General features: G+C 53.0%; 1 protein-coding gene across 3 annotated transcripts in view; it reads right to left on the bottom strand.

Annotated features, from left to right (window-relative positions):
- MEIS3 (Meis homeobox 3) overlaps positions 1 to 20,712 on the bottom strand; it is a 35,508-nt gene extending 14,796 nt beyond the window's left edge. Inside the window, exons 1-6 of one of the 3 annotated variants that reach the window (XM_037884519.2) lie at positions 19,625 to 20,712; positions 16,779 to 16,981; positions 8,469 to 8,616; positions 7,770 to 7,820; positions 6,708 to 6,758; positions 1,854 to 2,003 (exon numbers count right to left, since the gene is read on the bottom strand). In XM_037884519.2, coding sequence (XP_037740447.1) covers positions 1,854 to 2,003; positions 6,708 to 6,758; positions 7,770 to 7,820; positions 8,469 to 8,616; positions 16,779 to 16,981; positions 19,625 to 19,636 — 615 coding nt within the window. In that variant the 5' untranslated portion in view covers positions 19,637 to 20,712. Of the gene's footprint in view, positions 1 to 1,853; positions 2,004 to 6,707; positions 6,759 to 7,769; positions 7,821 to 8,468; positions 8,617 to 16,778; positions 16,982 to 17,449; positions 17,474 to 18,320; positions 18,388 to 19,624 lie in introns of those variants that run through there. The other 2 variants (XM_043534517.1, XM_043534518.1) reach the window with 2 other exon arrangements.
- Between the last annotated feature and the right edge of the window lie 4,030 nt (positions 20,713 to 24,742).

Below are 24,742 nucleotides of genomic sequence, written 5' to 3'. Positions count from 1 at the left end.
TTCTCACACGCAAGCCTGCTGCTGCTCAATCCCCACCTGCAGCCCCCCCCAGCCCTGGGCTCCCCCCACCCGCTCTACCGCTGCCCCTCAATCCTGACCCCCCAGCGCTGCTGCTGCCCCTCACCCCCTGCTGTTCCAGTCTGAGCAGATGGCATCAGCTGAATGCCCAAGGAACACCAGTTAGCTCCTGTGGTGTGCTTTTTATCCCTAGGTCTCAAAGATGGGGGAAACTGAGGCACGAGGCTGGGAAGAAACTCGCCACAGGTCACCCAGCAGGCCAGAGCGAGGAATCAAACCCAGGTCTCTCGAGCACCGGCCCAGTGGACAGAACACTGAGCTGCACTGCCTTGGGGCTGCCCCGACGCCCACTCTGCCCCCTGGGCCCCGGGGAGCAGAAAACAGCCGCAGCGCAGTGCACTCTGCCCCCTGCACTGCAGGCTGCCAAAGGGGGTGCTGAGAGGGTCTGGCACAGCAGGGGACCTGCCCCCTTCTTTGCCAGCGCATGGTCCCTTTCTTTGCCAATGGACGAATTTCTTACTGGGAAGGATCAAGGGGTCTCTTGTCCCCAGCTGATCTTTCCCAGTTCTCACACCAGCCTCGGGATTTTTGCAAAAGGCAAGAGCTGGAGATGGAGCCCCCCCACCTCCCCCCCATGCTAAACAGGGGCGGTGCGTCCAGATCCTGGGAACTTTCTGCACCTTGCGGACCCCCGGAGTAGGAAAACAGAGCTGGGTAAACGGGTGGCTAGTCTGCTCCTCAGCACAAGGGAAAAGTCCACCTGTGGGAACACACGGGTCCCACCCGCGTGTGGCTCCAGCGCTCTGAATCCCGGCGGGTGTGTCACATACATGCAGGGAGGGGCAGCTGTGTGAGGCTGAGTGGTGTGCATTCGTGTGTGTGTGTGTGTGTGTGTGTGTGTGTGTGTGTGAGTGGGGGGGGGGGGCGAGGCCCTAGCTGTCTGCAATCTTCCATGTGCGTTGCATGCATGTGGAGGGGGGAGGGTGCATGGCCCTGGCTGTTAACACACATGCTGACATGTCAAGGTCTTGCCTGGAGGGGTCCCCGTGTCTGTCTGGGGGTGCACAGTGGGCGACTGCACGTTCGTAGCTGAGGGGCCTGCATCGGTCCGGGTCTATAACGGCTGCACACATCCGTGGGTGCACGAGTGGCGTGGCACAGCCGTTACTGCGTGTCTGTGCACATGCCCGCACTAGCGCCGGAGAGGAAAGACCCCGTTTCCCTTCCCTCTGAGCCAGGCAGTCCCCTCCTAACCTGGATCAGAGCCTCCTACAGGGGAAAAGGCCTTGTATCCCACCGGATGGCCGGACGCACCCCCAGAGCGCCGGGAGATACCATCGCATCCTCTGTTTTGGGATGCACGCGCACCGGGACGCAGCTGCATCTCCAAGGGCTCGGCCGGGGCGAGGATCGGCCAGAGCCGCGCTGAGCACCTGCAGTCGCCATCCAGGGCTCGCAGAGCCCCGAGAGGCCAGCTGGGCCCGCTGCCGCCAGCCAGAGAAACATCCCCGCCGCTCGGGGTGGGCTGGGCTGGGGCACCGGGGAGCCGCTTGCAAAACCTTGGAGCCAGGTTCTGGGGTCGCATGTCTCGTGTTAGCAGCATGGCCTAGCGCGTACAGGGCTGGTCTGGGAAGCAGGACACCAGGGTTATGTTCCCAGCTCTGCGGTGACACCGTGGGCAACTTCCCCGCTCTGTGCCTCGGTTTCTCCTCCCACCCCTTGTCTCTGGAGCCTGGGAGCTCTTTGGAGCAAGGCCTGTCTTTCACAGTGTATCCACACAGCACAACGAAGGACCCCCCAGACCTCGTGTCTAAAGCAGGCGTCCGGACTCCCACCTGGTCAGAGAGGCTGGCGCAGGACCCCGTGAAGTCCTCCAGGTCGGATTTGGAGCCCCCGTCCCGGTCGTCGATCACCAGGTCGATGGGCATCTTCCCCTTCAGGCAGGTGATGTAGCGGTGGCAGAAATTGTCGCACAGGTCGTGTACCTGCTCCCCAGAAAGGAGGAACGTTAAGAGGCGCGAGCCCAGGTGGCTGGGCCACAACCCAGTTGGGCTCGGTGCTTTCCAGCAGCTCTCAGTCAGGCCTGCCCATCTGGCCCGGCGTCCCGTCTCCCCAGCCCTGAGCTGCGAGGAACCACCCAGGAGCCTGACTCCTTGATGCTTTAGCCCGGTTGGCCCTGGCAGAGAAGATCCAGACAAGTCCCGTAGGGACAGAGGGCCGGCCGGCCGGGATCAGCAGTCAGGGGCCATCTCCAGCATCTGGCAGCGACAGGTGCCACCAGATCCTTCAGAGGAAGGGGGAGAAGCCCACCGCGGCAAATGTGGGAGATAAGGTCCCCCCCGCCTTATGTTAGCTCTGCTCCTGGGCCCTCCTCCTCCGAGATCATCTAGACTCCGGAAGGAGGAGAGGGGTTTTTTCTGTTTTCTGTGGGGTTTTTTGGTGTTTATTAGGTGTATTACGGTAGCCCCAGGACCTCCGGTTGCTCGGCCCTGTCCGGTCTAGCCCGGCGTGCTAGGGGCTGCACAAACACTGAGCTGAAAAGACCATCCCCGCCTTGGAGAGCCTCCGGTCGAAGAGACAGGAAGTGGAGACGGACAGACGTTGGGCAGGGCCGGGCAGGTGTGATGGGGGGCGGGGCGTCTCGAGCGGGGTGGGGGGGGTCTGTCTCTGCACAATGGGAACCCCATCTCGGTTGCGGGGGTGTGGGGGGGTGGGTATCTAGCTGTTAACCATAATACACCTCCTAGTGAGAAGGCCGGAGCCCCATCTGCCCCAGTCCAGGACCCCTCCTGGTGTATTTGTGGCGGGTGCTGTGGGTCCCTCCTCTGCCTTTCCTCTCTCCCGGCCTTTGGCTCTGAAAAGCCCCAGCTCCCGGCTTCCCCTTTCTTCCCTGCCCTTGGCAGAAGCACTTCGCCCCCCCCCGCCCCCCCGCCCACAACCCCCTTTTATCAGCTGCCAGCAGGCACCCGCTGTGGCGCTCAAAGGGTTAATTACTCCATTAACAAGGGGATTATCGAGTTAAAAACCGTGAGGGCGATTGTGGCTCTAATGAGCTCATTAACCTGGCAAGCCGCTTGGCCTGGGCTCTGGGACCCCCCCCATCCCTCCCCCTTCGCGATTGCATCATGCCTGGAATTCACCAGACCCGCCGCCGGGGGAGGGGAACGGGCCAGATCCGCCCCTCCGCGCCAGCCGGGGATCCGGCCCGCCGACCCCCATGGAGCCACGGCTGGTCGCCACGTGCTGGAGGTCTCTCGCCAGTCACGTTTTGATTTCAACCCGCACAAACGCTGGACTGACAAGTCAGCGGGGCCTGACTCTGACCTTGTTCATTCCTCCTTCGGTGGCATTACTCCCCATTTACACCGGGGTACGACTGGGGAGAATCCGGCTTACCGATTTAAACCACACCTCCTGCACCACGGGTAACAGCTCTCTCTACAGCCGGCTGGGCTCAGCCAGCCCACTGGACTCCTGCTTTACACCAGGGAAAGGGGCGGAGGGTCTCGCTCACTAACATCTCAACGTGTGAAGTCCATAGGGCCCGATTCTGATCTCACGCCCTGTGTCAATTCCACCTGAGCCATGCGCCGATTCGGAATTCGGCTCTTGGAATAACTCCACTGACTTGCAGGGCTCCCAGTCCCGAGTGATTCCAGTTTAACTAAAATCAGAATCTGACCCTCTAGCCCTGCAGTGGCAGATTATTACCGCAGTACGTTAAATCGATTTCAAACCGTTTCAATGGCGTGCGTGTTAGTGGTTGGAACTGACGCAATCAGATGTTGACGGGGCAAGATTTCTAATTCAGACTGGCCCTTAAGCTGCTGGAGAAGAGAACAGGCAAATTCTGACGTGATGCCAGCAGAATTCAGTTGTCATCCACCCACCTGGGCAGGTCTCCTCCCACAACACCACTCCTCTCTGGAGCAGAGTTTACACCGGGGCAAAATCTGAGCGCAGACTAGGCCTCAGACATCCTGCTCTTTCACTTGCATGAGACGTGCCGCCCAAATGCAAAGTTTATCCCCATCTCCGCGTGTGAGAGCGTCAAGAAATGTCCCCCCGGCTTCCCCGTAAATCAAAACCAGCCACCGTATGGGCCCGTTCGTAGGGGCATCATTTGCTTATCCCCTGGATGGGTCACTTGGAAAGCGTTTGGTCTAACTCCAGGCATCGTCTGTATTTTGTTCAGACTCCAGCCCCTATGTGGTTGGCTCCGCTGTCCTTGATTTTAAAGGAGCTACGTTGATTGACACTAGGGGAAGGTCTGCCCCTGGTTTTTGTTGGTTTTTTTGTTTTGTGTTTTTTTTTTTCATAAAAAGATAAACCTCTACATGTCTCTTTAACAGCAGGGAGCTGCGGTAGAGGCCTGTAACACCCTGGTTTCATTACTTTAACAATGACACGTGCTACGCAGGGCTTTGGCTACTGGAGACTAAAGTATTGTCAGAACTAGCTGCAGCTACCGTGAATGAACAGACTCTATTTTACAAAGCAGCCGCACCTAGGGAGGGCGGCTCAGCGGTTAGGGCCCTCGTCTGGGTCTCGGGAGGCCTGGGTTTAGTTCCCATCTCTGCTACAGATTCCTTGTGTGATCTTGTGGAAAATCACTTCCAAGGTATTTAGGTGCCTAATTCCCATTAACATCTAGGTGCCTAAACACCTTGGAGGATCTAACCTGTCAGTTTCTCTGTGCCTCAGTTCCACCTCTGTGATAACAGCTCCACTCTATGTTCCCAGGGAGGGTAAATACATGGAAGATTGGGACATGCCCAGAGGCTATGGTGATAGGCACCATAGATTGATTGCTTTAAAAAAAAAAAAATGGAGAGATTCCATGTGGCTTGGAACCAGGCCCTTTATCACCATTTCTACGAGAACTCTGCCACTGACTGTACTGATTAGCACCCGCTAAGGATCCAGTCCACTGAGGGGTATTGAAGTCAAAGTCTACCTAGGTGCTTAAAGGTAAGCGAGGCCCTTAAGCCCATGCTTACTGCCAAGCGGGTGTTTAATTCTATCCTTATTCTGCAAAGCATAAAGCCGAGTTCAAGGGGATCTGGATTGGGTCTGTCCTGTTTAAATCCCCAGTCCTACAAACACACATGCGTGGGATTCATTTTATTCACCAGAGCAGCATGTCTATTGTAAATCAGTAATTTATTATTTGTAGTACCAGAGCGCCTAGCAGCTACAGCTCTCCCAATAACCAATTTGGAGGGGGGGGGCCTTACTGGCAGTTCATAAAACAATGTTTCTTTAATAGTTTTGTGTTGACCTGAAAACAAAATTTCTTGGAACTTTTAGCAAATCTAAAAGCTTAAAAAAACCCAACCCAAAACAATTTGTTTGGATTTTAGACATTTTAAAACTAAAAATAAACCAAAGGAAAGGAAAATTCCAACAGAAATGTTGTTCCAACCCAAACATTCAAAACTCGCATCTGAAAATGTCAAATCAAAACACGGATTTTCTTTTTTCCCAACCTAAACAACCCTCGGAAATCGCCCTGCCATCACGAAATGTTCTAAGTCTGCTTCTTTTGGAGAACAAACTTTCAGCTGCAAAATTTTGCTCAGTTCTAGCTAGGGTCCCCAGTCGGGGATCAGGGCCCCGTTGGACTGGGCTGTGGGTGCCGTAGATTTTTATGACTATTAGGCGTGTTACATGAGCCCGAGGGAGCACCGCTGCCCTGCCTCCACCATGCATCAGAACCCCATTGTGCCAGGAGCTGTACAAATGCAGAACAAAATGACAGTCCCTACTTAGAGCTAGGCAAAAAAAAGATGGCAAATAGTAAATTTGGGTCGAATTCAGGGAATGGTTTTATCAGGGGAAAAATAAAATTTGGAACAAGTCGAAACGGTTTGGCCAAAACATTTCATTTATATCTTTTTTCTTTTTTTTTCACGTTCATTTATTTTCTCCTCTCTCTTATGCCTGGCCTCTACTCTCAACCTGCCCCCCTCTCCTCGCCTCACCGTATGAAAAATTAAACCTTCGAGGGCCGTTGCATCAGTGAAACAGGATAATAATCCCAAAGCCGAAATTCAGCCCCACGTGGGTTTAAAACCGTTTTATTTGGCCACTTAACAGCTGTACTTGGGGCTTAGTGACCGGCCATCCAGCTTTCACCACGTCAAGCGGCCCGGCTTCATTTGAAAACATAAATTAGACAGGTTTTGGCTTTCGCAGGACTTTCTCCTCGCTCAAATTATTTGGTTGGAGGTTCATTTCTGCTGTCGTCACGTGAAACCTCAGATCCATCATCAAAGCAGCTGCGAACGGGCACAAATAAGTTGCACCGTATTTAACTAAATGTTCCTTGTGATGTTTGCAATGGCTTCAATTGGGAGAAAAAAATACGGCCCGAGTATAGATTGGGGCCAGGCCCCTCCCCCCGCCCCCGGTGTAAAACAGTCTGGCTCTATTGAGGTCGATGGGCTCAATTTCCCACTGGTGTAAACTGACAGAACTCCCTTAAAATCAAGGGGACTGATCTCTAGCTGGTGCAAATCAGCACTGCTCTATTTGAAACCAATGGAGCTGGGCCCATTTGGATCAGCTGAGGGTGTGGCCTACAAGGGTTCCTTTTAGAGGATTTCTTCTTGCTTTGTAATAAAACCGTTTAACAATAATGAAGCTCCAAACCCGCGCTGGTGAGGGGGAAGGGAGTGTCGATTTACCTTTTCTAATTCCAAGAGATGGAATCGCAGCACCTGGATTGACTGAATCATCTGTAACAAGAACACAAAGGGAAATGCGTTTGAGGCAGCCGTATCTGCATGTCCCATAAGGGACCGGAGCGGCGTCAAGGGGCCGAAGCATAAACCAAACTCATGGTTTATTTCATTTGCTGGCCAGATTATACCCAAATATTCACTTGGATGGAGCCTTTAACTTTCCACATGTCTCCCTTCATGTGAAACTTAACGAGTCTGATTCTCCGCGGCTCGGGGCACAGGCATTTAGACCAGCACATGCCAGTGTGATGTGAGTGAGACTCATTGGGCTCCAGTGTAAACGTCCAAAACGACAGAGAACAAGGCCTAATAAATCAGTTACTCGTGAGGGTCTTAAAAGCCTTTCTAAGGGCCGATTCCATTGGTGTGACTCCAGTGGGCCACATCCTGAGCTGCTGTTACTCAGCATCGCTTCAAATAGCTGAGGTGGTGAATAAGGCCTGGCTTTTGAAAGGCTGCAGCACCTCGGTTGCATTTCCAAGATGGATTTAGCAGCCTATGTCCCGTTTGAAAACGACCTGGCTGTTGCAACGCGGAGCACGGCAACACCAACGCCCCTTTAAAAATCTGGGCCTCTATTCTTAGATGTGGGAAACTGATGAATTCCCCCCATGCAACATCTTGAGCCTCTGGTCCTGCTAAGACGTCACACACGTGCTTAACTTTGGGTGCACTGACTAAGTTCCAGCACAAGTCCTTATTGAGGAAAGCACTTAAACTCAGCTTTGAGTACACGTTTCCGTCTCTCAGGTACACGCTCAAAGGCCCAGGCCGAATAGGAATGCAAGCCTGAATAGAGGCTGAGTGGAATCGGATTGCTCACAGGGCATAGCTTTGCAGAACTGGAGCCATATTTAAATGAAGACGGGTAGCCGCCAAGGGGAAAATGAAAGAAAAACAACCCAAAGCCAACCGGACCAGCAGAAACGCCGTTTAAAAAACAAAAAGAAATGATTATTTGCATTGTACACGGAATTATAGATTTTTTTTTTTAAAGTTTCTTACCAAATTATCCAGCTCGGGATTGGAAGAAAATAAAGGTTTTTCTGTCCTAATCTAGAAAGAGAAAGACATGGGCAATCCAGCACAAATAAAACACAGAGAGGCAAAAGGTTAGCACGATTTAAAAAAAATCTGTTTTTCTCATTTCCCCAGAACATAAAAAGAGAGAGAGCAAAAGAAATCTCTTTCCCCAGAGCTTCCATGACATACCCACATGCGTATATTTCACTCTAGGCCCTGCCCTGTCAATGTATTTTAAAATATTCCCACCCCTGCTGCGGCCCAGCCCCTCCTATGCAAGATCAGATTTCACCCCCGTCTCCTTTTTAAAAGTCCTTCCAAGCAAGCGTTGCTCTCTCTCTCGCTCTCTAATTTTTAAGCACGACGCAGCCTCGTGTACGCTCTCAGCCTGTCCAGGACATGTCTATAAACGCAGGATCAACACAAGGGTTTTTGTTTTGTTTTGTTTTTTTGGCAATGATTGAGATAGCAGCTGGGCCTGATTTGCAGAGTCTGATTCAGCGCTGGGTCTTCCAAGTAGTTCCCCGAACTGAGCCACTGATCAGTCGATTTTACCCAGGGGGTAACACTAGAGCGAGTCGGGCCCCAGCGTTGGCACGGCTTCCCCTGCGTTCCTCTGGCCTTAGGTTTCTCCTGCTTTGCTCCCCGCAGACTTGCCCCCCGCCGGCTCCAGACACTGACCTGCTTGGCGAAGACGGCTATGTCCTCGTTGAAGGAATCGGAGGAGCAGACGTCTCCACCGGGGTAAGAGCCCGAGGTATCCCTGGGGGAGCAGGTCGCCAGCTCACACTTCTCAAAGACCAGGGCCAGCAAGGGGAACAAGGGGTGCCTGCGAGACAGAGGCAAGGTTAGAGGCGGACACGGGGGGTGCAAGGCACACACATTATGCAATCCAGACACCCCGCTGATCAGTGCCGGAACAAGGTTAGAGAAGGCCCTGGGGCAAGGATACGTTAGCCCAGGTAGCCCCGCCAGCTGCATCCGCCCCTGCTCACGGCGGGAGGCAGGAGAGGTCCCAAAATCTGCCTCTTCCCCTGAAATCTGCTGCCCTATAGGTAGAGCAGCCTCTGCTGGCTGGGGCCCTATAACCTGACGGGTCCTGGCGCGACTGCCTCGCTTGCACCATCGCAGCGAGGCCACTGCAACGGCTTGCACGCACGTGCACAAACGCCGCGCCATCCGTGCAGAGGCACGCACAACGTGGCGCACGCACCGCTTCCATGCCATGCAAATGTATACCCAGCCCATGTGTCACACACACACACACAGTGTGCAATCCTCGTACACCACCTGCACCCCTCTGCACAAATATAAATACACACACGCACGCAGTAGTCAGGCATGCTCACGGATCCATTCGGTGTGGTACATAAACAAAAATACACACACGCCTATGTTATATGACGCGTACGCAGGGTTGGATGCAGTGTAATTTGTAGCCGTGTCAGTCTCAGGATATTAGAGAGACAAGGTGGGGGAGGTAATACCTTGTATTGAAACAACTTCAGTTGGAGAGAGGGACGAGCTTTTTCATCTTACACAGAACTCTTCCTCGGGTCTGGGGAAGGTATTCAGAGCTCCCCTCCCCTCGTTGTCCCAGGACTGCGGAGGTGTTAAAGGGCCACGCTCTACCTTGAGCGCTAACTACTTCCACTAACCAACCTGTTCCACCTCGCTGCGATGCTCGGAGGACCTTTCCCAGACCCGAAGAGAGCTCGTGTCTCTCATCCACAGAAGTTGGTCCAATAAAAGCTATTCGCTCCCCGGCCTTGTCTCTCGAACCCACCCAGGGTGTAATATGCGCAGTGGCCATTGGTGAGCATCCCCGCGCGCGCAGCGTAGGACACATGCTGGGAAATAAAAGACTCTGTCACGCAGAAGCATGCACAATGTGCAACACACGTGCTATACACCATCTACACACAAGTAGAGACGCACCCACAACTTATCACACAGATGGAGTAGAATCTAGACAAGCCCCCTGCTGTTCACATACCCATGGGGTGCAATAGATTATCTCTGCACCATATTGTGCAGAAGTGAGCAAACAAAGGCTATAAATACTAACACTGTAGGTGACAGTTACATAAGTGCACGCTTTCCAAGGATAGTTATATACAGACTGGAACGGCATTAGTGTAAATACACACACAGAGCAAATACGCAAACAGAGGGCCACAGTCCATGTGTGGAGACAGATATAGACAGACACAGGGCATATAGTTAGGCTGGGCAAAATTAGATTTTTATTTTTTAATAATTTCAAGGTTTATTTTTAAGCATTTTCCCCCGTTTCTGTTTATTTTAAATTGTCACAGTTGTGGGAATTGTGGGGGGGCGTCCGGCAATCACTATTTTATGACAGTCGACACTGAGATTCAAAAAGCTTTATAATCATGAAAACGCAAACCGTCCATCCCATGCCAAAATAGCCAAAGTAAAGAAACTCTAAGCAGTTCACAAGCTGCATTTTCACTTTGCTAAGCTGTAAATTTCAGGTTTTATCGATGGAAATATTTTGTTGGCGCATGCAGTGCGATCACCATTTTCTGATGAAATATTGAATCCTTCCGAGCCTAAATATAACACATAGAGCGAATATGTGGTACGTGAATATTGTATGTAGTATACGTAGCCCTGGTGTAGGAATTGTAGGTACTGGTACATAATACACAGAGTAACGTTACTGGTGGGTACGGACGCAGGGTGCATAATACACAAGACAGCATTGTTATGGACACAAATCGGACGTCAGGAATTATAACATTCAAAAACCAGTCGGAGAACACTGCAATCTCTTTGGTCACTCGATTACAGACCTAAAAGTGGCAATTCTTCAACAAAAAAACTTCAAAAACAGACTCCAAGGAGAGACTGCTGAATTGGAAATAATTTGCAAACTGGATACAATTAACTTCAGCTTCAGAATAGAGAGTGGGAGTGGATGGGTCATTACACAAAGTAAAACTATTTCCCCATGTTTATCCCCCCCCGCGCCTTCCTGCTGGTAATAGCTCACCTTACCTGATCACTCTCCTCACAGTGTGTAAGGTAACACCCATTGTTTCATGCTCTCTGTGTATATAAATCTCCCCACTGTATTTTCCACTGCGTGCATCCGATGAAGTGAGCTGTAGCTCACGAAAGCTTATGCTCAAATAAATGGGTTAGTCTCTAAGGTGCCCCAAGTCCTCCTGTTCTTTTTGCGGATACAGACTAACCCGGCTGCTGCTCTGAAACCTGTCATTATTACTGTGTGTGTATGTACGCATATATTACACACAGACACAAGGGAGAGCACTATTAGTGTGCATACACGCAGCGTATATAATATACGTCCACATTAACGGAGCTGGGGGAAGAACAGATTTGTCTCAGTCCCTGGGCAGCTTTTAAAAGTGTGTTTGGGAGGGAATCATTTAGAGCCAAAGGTTTTGTTGAAATAAAATTGAAAAGTTGTTCTGACCGTTTTAAAACAGTGTTTGGAATTTAAAAAGAAAATCAAGGAAATTTTGAAACAGAAAGTTGTTGGAAACCACAAAATACAAAACGGTTTGGTCTGGAAAATGTCACGTGCACAAGGGGGAACGTTATGAGAGCGTGTACACACGGCTAGGGGATGACCTAGTGCATGCGCACACACACATGGAGTGTGACATTTAAAGTGTGTACATACACACACACTCTTTACACACTACATGTGCATAGACAGAATTTTAACCTGCATGCATCATACGGACACGCACACCCCTTAGCTGTGTGATATGCCCGGTGCTACCAGGCAAAGGCACCCTGATTTCCTTCCTGGATGGGCCATCGCCCATTAGTGTAGCTGGATTGTGGTGCCTTTCTGGATCAGAACTGGCACCACTTCAGATAGAGGGGAGAGAGCTGCTATAGAGAAGACACTGGATTGAGCTGGCAACATTCACTGCTGGATGGCCTTGCTTGGGACCATTCTCTTAAGGGAGCAAGGTCCAGCCCTAGCGGGAGAGGGGGGCTCAGAGGAGGCGGAGGGAAGGGGTGGTTTGCGAATGGGAGAGGCGAGCTCTCTCCATTACTCTGTGTTCGTACAGCACCAGGCGCAAAGGGGACCCCGTTTCTATTGGTCCCTGGGCACCCATCATAATACGCCCGATACATTAATAATCGACATGTATGTAAGAAGCAGGGAGCAGGAGACTGGGAGTAGGAACCAGAGGGTTAGGGGAAGGGGGAAAGCACGGAAAGAAGGAAAGAAAATTAGAGGAGAAAGGGAAGGAGAAAAAGAGAAAGCAGAAAAATGAATGGGGGGGAGGAAATACACAAAGCACATAAAACGTACATATTCTACACACGCTCCCTCTCTATCCTATGGATGCACTTTACGTAGTACAGGAAGGTTTGTAATTCACAGGCATGCATAGAAACATACAGATTATATATATACACAGCCTGATACAGATGCATATAGAGTGCATCCGCACTCTACAGTATCGAAAGACTGAGAACGTGCACATGGGGTCTATTTCTACCCAGACAGTCCTGTATACTGCGTGTGCAAATATCATATGTAAATACCTCATGTGCCTGGGAATATTTGGGTGGTGTGTTTGCACTGTGCAGCAGTGTATCCTGTGTATAGCAGGATGGCATACAGCTGTGTGGACAGGGGTTTGTGCGGATAGATGCACCGCAGTGTATAGGACTGATGCACACGCGTCACATAAGAAACATCAAAACAGTGGGTGTGAGGATATCCGCATCGTACACCGTCGGGTGCTTAAACACACAAACACATATATTGACGTGCCATGACATATGCTCGCAAAATTGACATGCAAACGGATGTTGAGGGTGAGTATATCTTTTATAACATGTTTGTGTGTGTTGGCATTATACCCCCGCTGTGTGTTTCTACACACACACACACACACACACACCCGCCCAGCAGCACATAACACTGACCCACAAAACACATGCTAAAAGTTCTGCTCACACTCAGTCAATCCAATGCAGGCACAGTGTATAACACCTACTCCCACACTGGGTTGTGTTTACATGCATGGAAGATGCCAATCCAGATTTCACTTTACAGCTCCTCTGTTGAATATGGTTCCAGACACACTATACACACTGCAGCCCTATGGTACGCTCTGCGTGTATGCGGACATGTACGCTCACTGATAGCGTCCCAGATTTATGCAGCCATGGCCAGATCCTCAGGTGGTGTAAACTGACCAGTGGCCATTAACTTCCCTGCAGCGACCCCCCATCTGAGGATCGGGCCCATGCTATGAAATTTTGTTTATTTTCAAATTTAAAACTGCCACACAACACAACCACCACCCACACGCTGAAATGTGCAGTAAAGACATGCATACAAAGGCAGTGTCCTGTACACTGTGTGTACACACGTGCGCACAAGTCTGTATATACAGGCCCAGTGCACTACTGATGTGCGAACACACACACAGAGTGCATAGATCATTTACACACTAGAGACAACGGCTACTTATGCAGGCATTTACACAAGTGCAGCGGGCGTGTAAAGAGGGCGTACAACGCTACCACTGGGCAATGCTTTGCTCTCACTTTACACTCATATAAACAAACACACAAGCCAGCGTGGAACAGGGATTTGGGCCTAGAGAATTCCTGCCTGTCCATAACAGTCTATACACACAGATACCGTGTGCAACATTAATATACTTTGTGTGTGTGTGTGATTAGTATACTTTGAGATGTGTACGATTAGTGTACTTTGTGTGTGTGATGTGTGAGAGAGACATCTTGCTCACTGTGTGTATAAATATATGTACACACAAAGCATGCCACCCTTACACCCACTGTGTAAATATAGAGAGAGACATAGATACAAAACTATTCTATACGTACATAGACACAGTGTACCACATTGTTACACACCTCACAACGTTACTGCACACACACACACACACACACACACACACAGAATGACCGACAAATGAACAGCTAGCCATGTATGCACATACACACATCCTATACCCAGTGTGTAGCTAAAGATCCATACAGACACTGTGTATAACACAGCGTATTAAGGACAGATTTTAAAGGTATTTAGGTGCCTAGATACCTTTAAAAGCACATATTTACACCGCACGTATAGCTAGAGATACACGTACTCTCTGTATGTGTGTGTGTATGTCAGCATTACACACTTGGTAGCTGTGTATATAGAATACACCCAAAATGTTGTCTACCCAGACACGCCGTGTTGGCAGTTCAATACTTTCCACTCGTGTAGCCCTGTTGGGCCCAGGATAGTAGCAAGACAAGGGCGGGGCGGGAATAGCTTTTGTTGGACCGACTTCTGTTGCAAGCTTTCCAGCTCACCCAGCGCTCATGCAGTATGACAGCTAAGGCAGCGAGTGTGTAAAATATCGATTCTATCGCACTGCGGGTACAAAATGCTCCATAGACGCACAGGGTGCAGCCCTGATCACACTTCGTGGACACATGGACACACGCATCTGCCCTATACACACGCTGATCAGGGACGGTCTAGGGCCGGGGCTCTCACTCTTTCCAGACAACTGTACCCCGCTCAGGAGTCCGATTTGTCTTGCCTCCCCCCAAGTTTCACCTCACTTAAAAGCCACTTGCTGACGAAATCAGACAGAAGCAAGCAAAAGTGTCACCGCCACACTGTTGCTGACGAATGGCCGACTCTCTCATTTGTAGGATATGATTGTAAAACACACCCATCGGAATATCAATATGGCACTGACATTTCCGTGGCCGGTACATAGGGCTGTACATCAAGTCACCGTCTGGATGGAATCTGAGTGTGTACTGCCTTGGCTAGTGCTTTTTACGTATCCTGTTGTAAAGCCAGGCAAATCTCTAGACGAGCTGATGTACCCCCAGGAGGAGCTCTGTGCACCCCCAGAGGTACGCATACCCCTGCCTGAGAACCACGGGGATAGGGTTACTTGGTCCCGTCTCAGCGCGGGGCCCTACATTCCTGTGATCGTTTATATATCCCCACTCGCACACATATATATCATACACACCCACACACAGCCAGATAGATCCACATAGGCCAGAGCAGCCTCTCTCTCTCTCTCCCGCTCCTTCTAGACACACACTGTGCATTTCCAGCTCGCTGCACAAGTTCACACAGCATATGCTATGTAAATATTGGCAGCCAACATAAGCCATGTTATCTCCTCAGTGTGTCTCTCCCTCCTGGAACTTGAGAGCTGGCCTGTCAACCCAGCAGCCGAGCCGAGAGTCTCCACAGAGCCCACGAGTAAAAACAACAAATGGTTGCAAATTAAAAGCAGCCCCCACTCTGGCAAAGAGGGCGCGCACGTGGGGGGGGGGGGGGGAGAGGAGGGGGAATAGGGGCATTTTATGCCTCTTGGGGCAGGAAAATAGTTTTGCTTCCCTGCTCCTAGAAATGTTCGCATGGAGCCAGAAAAGCCGGGATTCGAAGAAAGCGGCTGGCAAACTTTGATGACCCTTGTAGCACCCGGTCCCTATTCCTCCAATAGTGACTGCGAAATCTTTGAGGGTGGGGGGGAAGGGGTCCTGGATGGGTTCTGTTCTTCCCAGTTTTCGGCTCTTTCTGTCCTCCACATTGGCTGCTGACCTTCTCCGGAAGGGAGCTATTTCTCCCTCTTTCCCTCCTGGTCTGTTGCCTTCTATTTCTCCGTTTGTTTTCTATCTTTCCCCCTTTCTCTCCTTTCTCTTTCCTGTCTCTCTTCTCCCTTCTCCCTTCTGTTTCCCTCTTTCTATTTCCTCTTTCTTTCCCTCCCTCTCCCCTCCTTTCTGTCCCCTTTTTCTCCTCTGTGTTTTCTCTCTTTCTTTCCCTCTTTCTCTCCACCTTTCCCTTGTCTCCCTATAAATGCAGTGGGTCCATGTCTGACACCTCGGCATTTTTCACTTATTTACACCTTCCCAAGGGACGGGGCGGGTTTAGGTTTCAAGGAGGAGGCTGTGTTAAATAAAGGTGTATTTCATGTCCCCTCCTTCCCTTCCCTGGGTCTTTCCCTGTCTTGGATTTCGGCCTCACCTGTAGAAAACCTCTGGACTTTCTGATGCAGCCTTTTCGCCTGCCTGGAAAGGCACCCCCCTTCTCCAGCAATGACCCCCCACTTCTGGTCCTGAGCGCAAAATGCGATGGGGCCCGGACCTGACCGAAGGTCCATAATTTTGATGGCCCCACATTGCAGAGCAATGAGAGACCAGGACACCAAAGTGCTCACACCAAGCCGAAAAAACTTCCTCTCCCCGGGCCTTCAGAATCACCCCCCACTCCAGGGTCCCCCGAGCCATTCTCTCTGCTCCCCTTGGAGCCCAACTTTGCGTCCTTTCTTACTGGATTCATCCACAAGCCCCGCTCCGCCACTCGGGAGCCCGATTTTAAAACGACAACCCGGCCTTTCCCTCTCCAAGTGCCCTTTGTTTTGTCTGGGGTGGGTAAATCTCTCTCTCTCTCTCTCTCTCCTGGAAACTACCAGGAGGACAGGCGGAGAGAGATTCCCCCTTGAAATACATGGTTAGAAACAAACAAATCCCCCCGAAACTGGATGGGGGAGAAAACAGACGGAAAACGGCTAGACAGACAGACAGCCCCGGTCCTGCTAGAAATTAGACTGATCCACGTTCAGAAATCTCGACCGCAAATTACACACACACCCCCCTTGAAATCACACACACACACACACACACCCCTTGAAATAAAAGGGAGAGATGCAGATGGCCCCACCAGGGGTGAAACTGACCAGAGCCTACTGGAAATCAAATGGCCCCGGGGTCCCCCGGTCATTAGATGGACAGCGCCCTAAATGGAGAGACAGCCTCCGAAACGTAGCCAAGCAGACAACGCCTAGGTCCAAATAAAACAGCTCCGAGGCTTTTCACTCGCACAAGAACCCACCGACACCTGGGCCAATCCTAGGGAGAACCCCCCCCCACCGGGAGTCCCCCCCCCCCGCCTTCCAGAGCCCAGCCCCGGCTCCTTACCCGTAGATCTCATCCTTCTCCCTCTTCAAGGCGTCGGTGTTCCCCAGCCCCGGGGGCATGCCTGCCCGGTGGGCTACCCCGGCCGGTCCATACGGCGAGCTCTGGCTCAGCGGGTGGTGCTGCAAACTCCGACCCGAGTGAGGGTCCCCGAAGCCTGGCAAAGCGACTCCATCCATGGCAGGGTAATGCACCAGGTCATCGTACTGCAAGGCAGGTGGACAACAAGGGGACGGGGGGTGAGCCAGGGGGGCCGCCCGCCGGCCGAGTCCCCCCGCTCCCCCGCCGCCCCCGGGCCCTGAAGACACAGGGGAAGAGGGGGAGGAATTTTTGCACCCAAAACATCCCTACGCAAGCTCAGATCCGGGGAGCTGGAGAAGTAATTTTTGCCCAGACCTCCTCCGAGGCACAATCAGGCCCGGACGAGTTATTCTGCCCACGACAGGCGTCCCCTAAAGAAAACCGAGGCATGTGCGCGGGTTTCGTAAAGAAGCAAGGTTGATCTGCTCTGTATTGGGAGGGCGAGAAGCGGAGAAATAGAAACCCTTCCTCGCGACGCCGGTGAATTGCATTGATTTGATTTCCAGCTTAAAATAAAAATCAATGCCGCTCTTTACCGACCCCTTTTGCCATCTAAACATTCTTTTCGGGGTAATTAGTTCCTGCCCGGCGACCTGGTTAATTTAACTCCGGCCCCTCGGCGGCTTTCACGACCCGCCGCTGCAAAATGTGTCACTTTCAGGCCCCCAAACGGTGCGGTCAGGTTCAGCCCAGCCCAGTCGCGGATCCGAATATTGCTCCTCTCGCCCTGGCTGGGAACTTCCCCCCCCGCCCCAATCTCCCACCTTCTCGCCTTTAAAAAAAGTTTCTAACGTTGAGGCGACGAATCGTCTTATTTTCGTGCAAACGTCGCCTTTACCACGCTGTTTGGCCCCGGGGGTTGCTTTAAAACGCATTTTCAGCCTATTGTCGAGGAGGGAATCTGAGGTTTAAAATATGAACGCGCTCCTGAGTCCCCAGCGTCTTGCTTGAAAATCTTCCCCCCTTGGTTCCTTGTAAATAAACTTTGAAATCCTCCATTTGCCCGTCCCTTAGATGTCGGTCTCTAACTAGCAAGAGAAAGAGACTCTCCATCTCTCTTTTTAAAACACTGAACTCTGTGAACTGGGGAATAATTTATTAAACAGGCTTTCCACTTTTTACCTGAACCAGACCTTTTAAAGGGGGGGGGGGAGGGAGGACTGTGAAATTATTCCAACGTGACAGCTATTCTTATTTAAATATTGCCAACTTTAGTCCTCAAGCCTGTCCAGCCAAGCCAGGCAAGCCATTTTAATTCTCCCTTAGCCGTTTGGAGGTTGTTTGACGCTGGAGTGAGTTGAGGGGGGAATATTTATACAATCAAAGGCTTCGATTTTGACGAGCAGGAGGGAAACTCTGGTGGAAACACGGGGGTCACTTTCTTTTTAAAATCTAACTAGACATGCCGCGCCCTCTGCAAAGCCGATCGGAGTTTTATTTGCCCCTTTTAAACCAGTTGTTTACCTCTGTTTTCGCTCCCAGAGCCCACCCTGGGGCTCTCGCGTAATAATGCGGCTCGTGCCTCGCTTTACTCCACTTTGTCTCCCCAGACTTCCAGGGCATTTTCAAAGCGCCCCGACCCTCCCCAGCCCCATCTCCCCCGCTCCTTTTGAATGACAAACTTTTCTCTTACGCCTGGAAACTTAACTCGCGCAGGGCGTAGAAAATACGGCTGGGTGATGACTTGTCTTTCCCCCCAAGTCTTGAGGAAGTGACTCGGGGTTTTTTTAACGTTGGCATTAACCCCCCCCCCCCCGCCCCGCCGCCCCTGCTTTTAGCCGGATAGGGTTAGTTTGTATTTTAACAGCTGTGCGGATATTTTAGGGTCGCTAATAAGATAGAGGCCGGGCCGTTTAGGATCTCTGCGTCAGATCCTGAGAAAGCTCACAGCAACATCGAAATGCGATTTCAAAATCGGAGGAAAATCTTTCAGGAACCGTTGGCTACATTTCTACCAAGCGGGCGGGCTAGAGCCGCAGTCACCCCGGGCTCTGAGGGCCACCGCTCCTGCCCCTGAGATCAGAGTCGAAACTAAGTTGTAAAAACGTCAGAAACGAAGCACAAAGGACCCCCGATTAAATGGAAACCTATTAAAGCCCCGAAACGAGCAACTGCGGCTTTCCCAGCCCCGCCGAGAGTGGGGAAAGTCAGGACCCGCCGGGGGAGGGAACACAGCCAAGGCAGGAGCCCTGTGCAGAATCACACCCCATCTGCCGAGTGTACCGACACACACCCCTCCATCGCCCGGCTCCCCCCGGCCGGGACAGGGGAGGCAGCGACGCGAGCAGCTGGGAGAGGAAGCGGAGCAACGCCGGGAGACAACACAAAGCGCCTTCCGAGACCCCCCCCCCTTTTTTTTTAAAGAAAAAGTTAAGTGTAAACATCTCCCCCCCCCCGAACCCCGGAAAAAACACCCCCCCCATCTGGCACTTGCAGAGCAAGCCCGGCAGCGGGGAAGAGAGGGACCTGGGTGCCGAGGGAAGTGCGGAGGAAGGAGAGCGGCCAGGACGAGAAATGACCCCCCCCCGACCCCCCCCCCCACACGGACACACACGGCTGCCTCCATCCGCCCCGCTCATCCACACACCACCCGGGCTCTCTCTTGTTGGAAGAAGGGGCGGGGGGGGGGCGGTAGCGATTCAGAGCAAACCCCCCCCCACACACACCCCTTTTCAAATCCCAGATCCCCTTCCGAAAGCCCCTCGCCAAGCGCATCCGTCGGCCGGGCCGAGACGCGCGTCCCGCGGCCCGGGGGGACTCGAACCTACCCTTTGTGCCATTGGACGCCGGGCGGTTCCGTCCAAGTCCGGGTCCTGCTTCCTCGCGCTCTCGCTCGCAAGTGGGCTGCGTATGGGGGGCGAGGATCCGGGATCCCCCCCACCCCCCCAGCCCACCCCCGGCTCTGGGTCCAAAGCGCTGCAAACAATTCAGGGCTCCGGGTGGGGGGTGGGGGTCTCCTCCTCCCTGGCTTGGTTAACCCTGATTCAGTGCTGGCCAGAGAGCTAATGCAAAGAGGGAACGCATTGGTGGATGGGGGGGGTGGGGGTGGGGGTCCTGGAGAAAGCTGGGGGGGGCGGGGGGGTTGCAGTCGATTTCTCTCTCTCTCTCTTTCTCCCCAGCAGTCCTTTTGGCTGTCTCGGCTGCCCGTCAAGTCTTCAGAGCTGTCAAAGGCGGAATGACTGATGATCCTTTAAAAAAAAACCAAAACAACCCACCCTGGTGCTGGGCTGAGGAAGGGGGGGAATGGGGAGGGGGGGTGAAGGAGCAAACACCCCCTCCCAAAGCACTCTGCTGCTCTCCTTCCCCTTCCCAAAGCAGGGGGAGCCCCCCCCTTCCCACCCCTCCCTCCCCCAGTCCTCTGCCCAGAGAAGATTTCTTGCCTTCCAATTTCGGGGGGGCTCCTGGGGGGAAAGCTGGAAGAGGGGTGGGGTGGGGGGGGGCAGATCTCTACAGCCCCCACCCCCTTCAAGAGATCAGGGCCCCCCCCCACCCCAAAAAGCTCCAGCGCACAGGAGAGGGGGGGCCGGGCTGGGCTCGGCGGCAGGTTCCCGTCTCCCGGCTCGCTCGGCTTCCTCCCCGGGCTGCGGCAGCGGGGGACGGTCCCGGGGCCGGGGCTCGCCGAGGAGGAGGAGGAGGAGGAGGAAGAAAGATGCTCTGTCTGCCCAGCCCCGGGAGCTGTGAGCACATCCGGAAGTGGAAGGGGCTTTTTCTTTAACCCCTGCCTGGCTCGCCGGCTCGGAGGCGGATCCCCCCCGCCCGGCTCCTCTTCCTCCTCCTCTTCTTCCTCCTCCCCACATGCCGATCTCTCGCTCCCCGCCTGCTGCTGCACCGGCCGGGCCCCGATCCAGCCCCATCCCCGGCTCCCACGGCTGTCTGTCTGCCTGGGCCCATATCCCCGGCTCCCACGGGTGTCTGTCTGGCCCCATATCTCCCCCCCCCATCTCCTGCTCCCTCGGGTGTCTGTCTGGCCCCACATCCCCCCAGTCTCCGGCTCCCACGGGTGTCTGTCTGTCTGTCCCCTCCCTCCCCGTATCCCTCCACTCCCCCCCACAGTTCCCACAGGTGTCTGTTGGTCTGTCTGTCCCCATATCCCCCCCCACCCCCGGTTCCCACGGGTGTCTGTCTGTCCCCTCCCTCCCCATTCCCCCCCACCCAACTCTGGCTCCCACTGGTGTCTGTTTGTCTGTCCCCTCCCCATATCTCCCACCCCCCGGCTCTGGCTCCCACTGGTGTCTCTGTCCCTTCCCTCCCTATATCCCCTCCCATCTCCAGCTCCCATGAGTGTCTGTCTGTCTGTCCCCTCCCTGTATTCCCTCCCCCCCCCGGCTCTGGCTCCCACTGGTGTCTGTCTGTCCCCCCATTCTAGCTCCCACTGCTGTCTGTTTCCCTGTCCCGCAGTCCACCTGATCTGCTGTCACCCCCCCGCCCACATTTCAGTCCATCTCACCCCCACTTTATATGGGCCTCTTTCCCCTCCCCCCAGTCTGTGTGTCTGACGCATTGTACTGACCCCTAGCTCAAGGGCTGTCCTGGGCCAACAGGCCCCGAGCTGCCAGCATCCGGGGGGGGGAAGGAGAGAAGAGTTTACAGATGATTTAAACACTTCACCCTTCTGATTATTCTGTATGTATTATTTACAGAGACACCCGCTTTTCCTTCCCCAGCTGGAGATCGCCTGGAGCAGAACGGGTTGCAGTTACCACCAGAAGCTGGGGAAAGTGGCCTGGATGTTGCTGTATTTTTATTATTATTAATAATTCCATTGAGTTCATTAACGTCTGTGTCCTGCTGTCTTCTCAGGGGCTGGGCTGCTGTTTTCCCTCCGCTGTCTCCAAAACCTTGGGGGCAGCGTGGACACGGTTATTTCCAGCTGCCTTACAGCAAATTTCAGGCCTTGCTCAAGTCGTGAAGGGGCAAATTCCCCTCGTGTGGGTACAGTCCCATCGGGATACATGTGCGGTGGAGCGGAGGAAGGGGACTATGCTGTACTGCTCTGCCAGGACCTCGCTGCTTTCATCCGCAGATCTCAAAGCGCTTTACCAATGAGCCTTATTCCCAGGTTACAGATGGGGAAACCGAGGCCCAGAGCAGGGGAGACGACTGGCTCCAGGGCATCGATCAGGCCCAGAGCAGAGTTGGGTATAGAATACAGCTCTGGGGTCCCCTCTCCCTATACTGAGGTATAGTCACTAGGAGAAACAACGTCCGCACCTTTGGCCTACTCTGCGTCTACATTAGGGGTGTCACGATGGTGGTGAGAAAGGACAGCCTTCACTGCCATAGTTACACCAATGTGGGTCGACCAAGCTTAAGCCAAACTGATTCCTAACTCAGGGTTTGTCTCCATGGAGAAACTGACCGGGGCTAGCTCTTCGGAAATCACAACTGTGCTATGGCCATTCCAGGGCCACGTGGGGAGTTTATTGTCAACCAGCGCCAGCACTTTACGTTCACACCCGACTGTCCCCGGGAATAACTTCCCCCGGAAGGCAAGCCCTCGGAATCCACACCCACGTGCACTGAAATGGGCTTGGGGGGTCCTGGTGGAGAATCAGCTGAACGTGAGCTCCCGGTGCCCGCTGGCGAACGCCGTCCCGGGATGTGTAGATGGGGGGCTCTTGATAGGTTATTTTCCCTCTGCGCTCGGCCCGGGTGCTACCGCTGCTGGGATCCTGCATCTGGTTCTGGTGCCCACAACTTGGGAAGGAGATTGATCAATGGGAGAGGGGTCAGAGAAGAGCCAAGGACATGATTACAGGATTGGGAAGCCTACCTTACCCAGAGACACTCCAGGAGCTCGGTATGTTTAACTTATCAAAGAGACGGTGAGGGGCGACTTGGACGTTAGCCTCAGGCAGGGGGCTGGTAACCGGAGTCCTGGGGGCTTCAGCCCCGGGCCCCAGCAAATCTAAGCCAGCCCTGGCGACCCCTATTAAAATGGGGTCGCAACCCACAGTTTGAGAACTGCCGCACTAATGCAATCCAATGGCTGGAAGTTGAAGCCGGACCGATTCAGACCGGCAACCAGGGGCAGATTTTTAACAGTGAGCGTAATTAACCATTGCAACCATCCACCAATGCATGCAGCAGATGCTCCCGCCGCGTCGGTGTTTAAATCAAGACGGGCTGGTTTTCTGAAAGAGCTGCTCTGCTGTGAACAGGAATTCATTCAGGGAAGTCCCTGGCTGGCCTTATACAGGAGGTCAGACCAGATAACCGCCCAACGGTCCCCTTTCTGGCTTTGGAATCTCTGCATCTATGAAGACCGATGAAACAGTGCAGATGTCGCCACCCTGTGAGATGTTACAGCGCAGCTCGCCATATTGCTGAAATCCCCAGCTCCTGGAGTCCTGTGAGTCCATGAGAATCTCAGCTTGCATTTTTTTGAGGGGGGGGATTAATTTCTAGCCCCCAAGGTTGTGGACAAAAGTTTGACCGCCCCCACACACATGCTAAAAACCTAGAAGGTGAATAAAAAGAACACCACATCTACCATTTTTTAAATTGCACGGATTTTTAAGCCCATCTTGTGGTTTGGAAGGCGTGGGCTGTCACAGGGTGATTGGCCCCTTTAAGAGGGAGCGGGGCCCATGCACCTTGCTGGTCAGCTGCCTCCCCATTGGGCTTAAGAGGAGGCAGCTGGGCCATATAAAGCAAGGGAGGGCTGGCTAATGAAGAAGTGTTCCAGACTGGAGGAGAACTGGGAGAAGAAAGTGGCTAGAAGACAAAAGCTGCAGGAGAGCAGTAAATGTGAGTTGCTGGTGTTGAGGAGAACTGGCTGGAGCTGGGGATCCCCAGCAAATTGCAGGAAGGTTTTTGCAGAGACCCCTAGGAAAGAGGGGAAGAAGCTGGCTCAGTGCATGCTGGTCCTGGAGAGAGGGGCTGGGAGAGGGGAACCCCAGAAGCTAGGAGGGGAAGACAGGAATGGATTGCTCCCAAGTGGATTGCTTCCCTTGAAGCTCTGATGCTGTTGGAGCCAGGATACTGGGCTTGCCGGACCATTGGGCTGACCCTTGCTTGCAGGAGACCTGCCGTGGGGCTATGGGAGAAGACTTGTGGGTCATGGGGCTGTCTGGAGAGATGGGGTGCAATGGAACTGGGGCAGAGTGGTGGATGATCCTCAGGCAGGATTCCCCAATTCACGCACCAGGTTGGCATCTCCGCTAGCGAGGCGGAAGGACATTGCTTTCCAAACTCCCCCTGCTCAATGAGTGTAGCTGTGGTGCATAGACCAGGCCTGTGGGTACGGGTGGGACCAGGTGTCATGCAGTTTGGTTTGTACTCTGGGCAGATTTTCACCATGTCAGCCAATTTCTCCTGTCTTTGCGCGTGCAAACCTGGGTGTCCATGTGCGTGTGCATGTGTGAACCCACCCAGGATTAAATGGCCCCCAAAAAAGAACCCTTGCTAATGCAGAATTTAAGGTGGCCTGGAGCAATCTGGTGCACTTCCAGAAGGTCACATTCAACAAAAACTCACCCTTGTGAAATCCAGCGTTGAAGTACACCCCCACACAGCGTTCACTTGGCCCCCCTGGAGCTGGCAGCAGCCCCTGGGAATTATCCGCAGCTGCCGTGTTAGGTGTAGCTGAGCTGAGCGGTGGAGGAATTAATTGGAGCAGCTTGGAAGAGTTGTGATGGTGACAGAATCCCTGGTTTCTCTCTCGTGCTTTCCATCCCTAAATCTCCGCTTGCGTCATTACCTTTAATGCCATTAACATCACAACCCCTCAGCAAGGCTGCTGTGCAGATAGGGAAACCGAGGCAGGCAGCAGCTAAATGATTTGAGTACATCTAGGGCAGGGAATTGAACCCAGGTCTCTAGCTAGCGCCTAAACCCCTGGACCATCACTCCTGCACACACGCCCCTGGGACTCGAGAGCTGTG

The sequence above is a fragment of the Chelonia mydas genome, chromosome 23 (assembly GCF_015237465.2).
Source record: "Chelonia mydas isolate rCheMyd1 chromosome 23, rCheMyd1.pri.v2, whole genome shotgun sequence".
Taxonomy (NCBI): Eukaryota; Metazoa; Chordata; order Testudines; family Cheloniidae; genus Chelonia; species Chelonia mydas.
The sequence above is the reverse complement of the archived record's forward strand: the minus strand, read 5'-3'. Positions and strand labels throughout refer to the sequence as shown.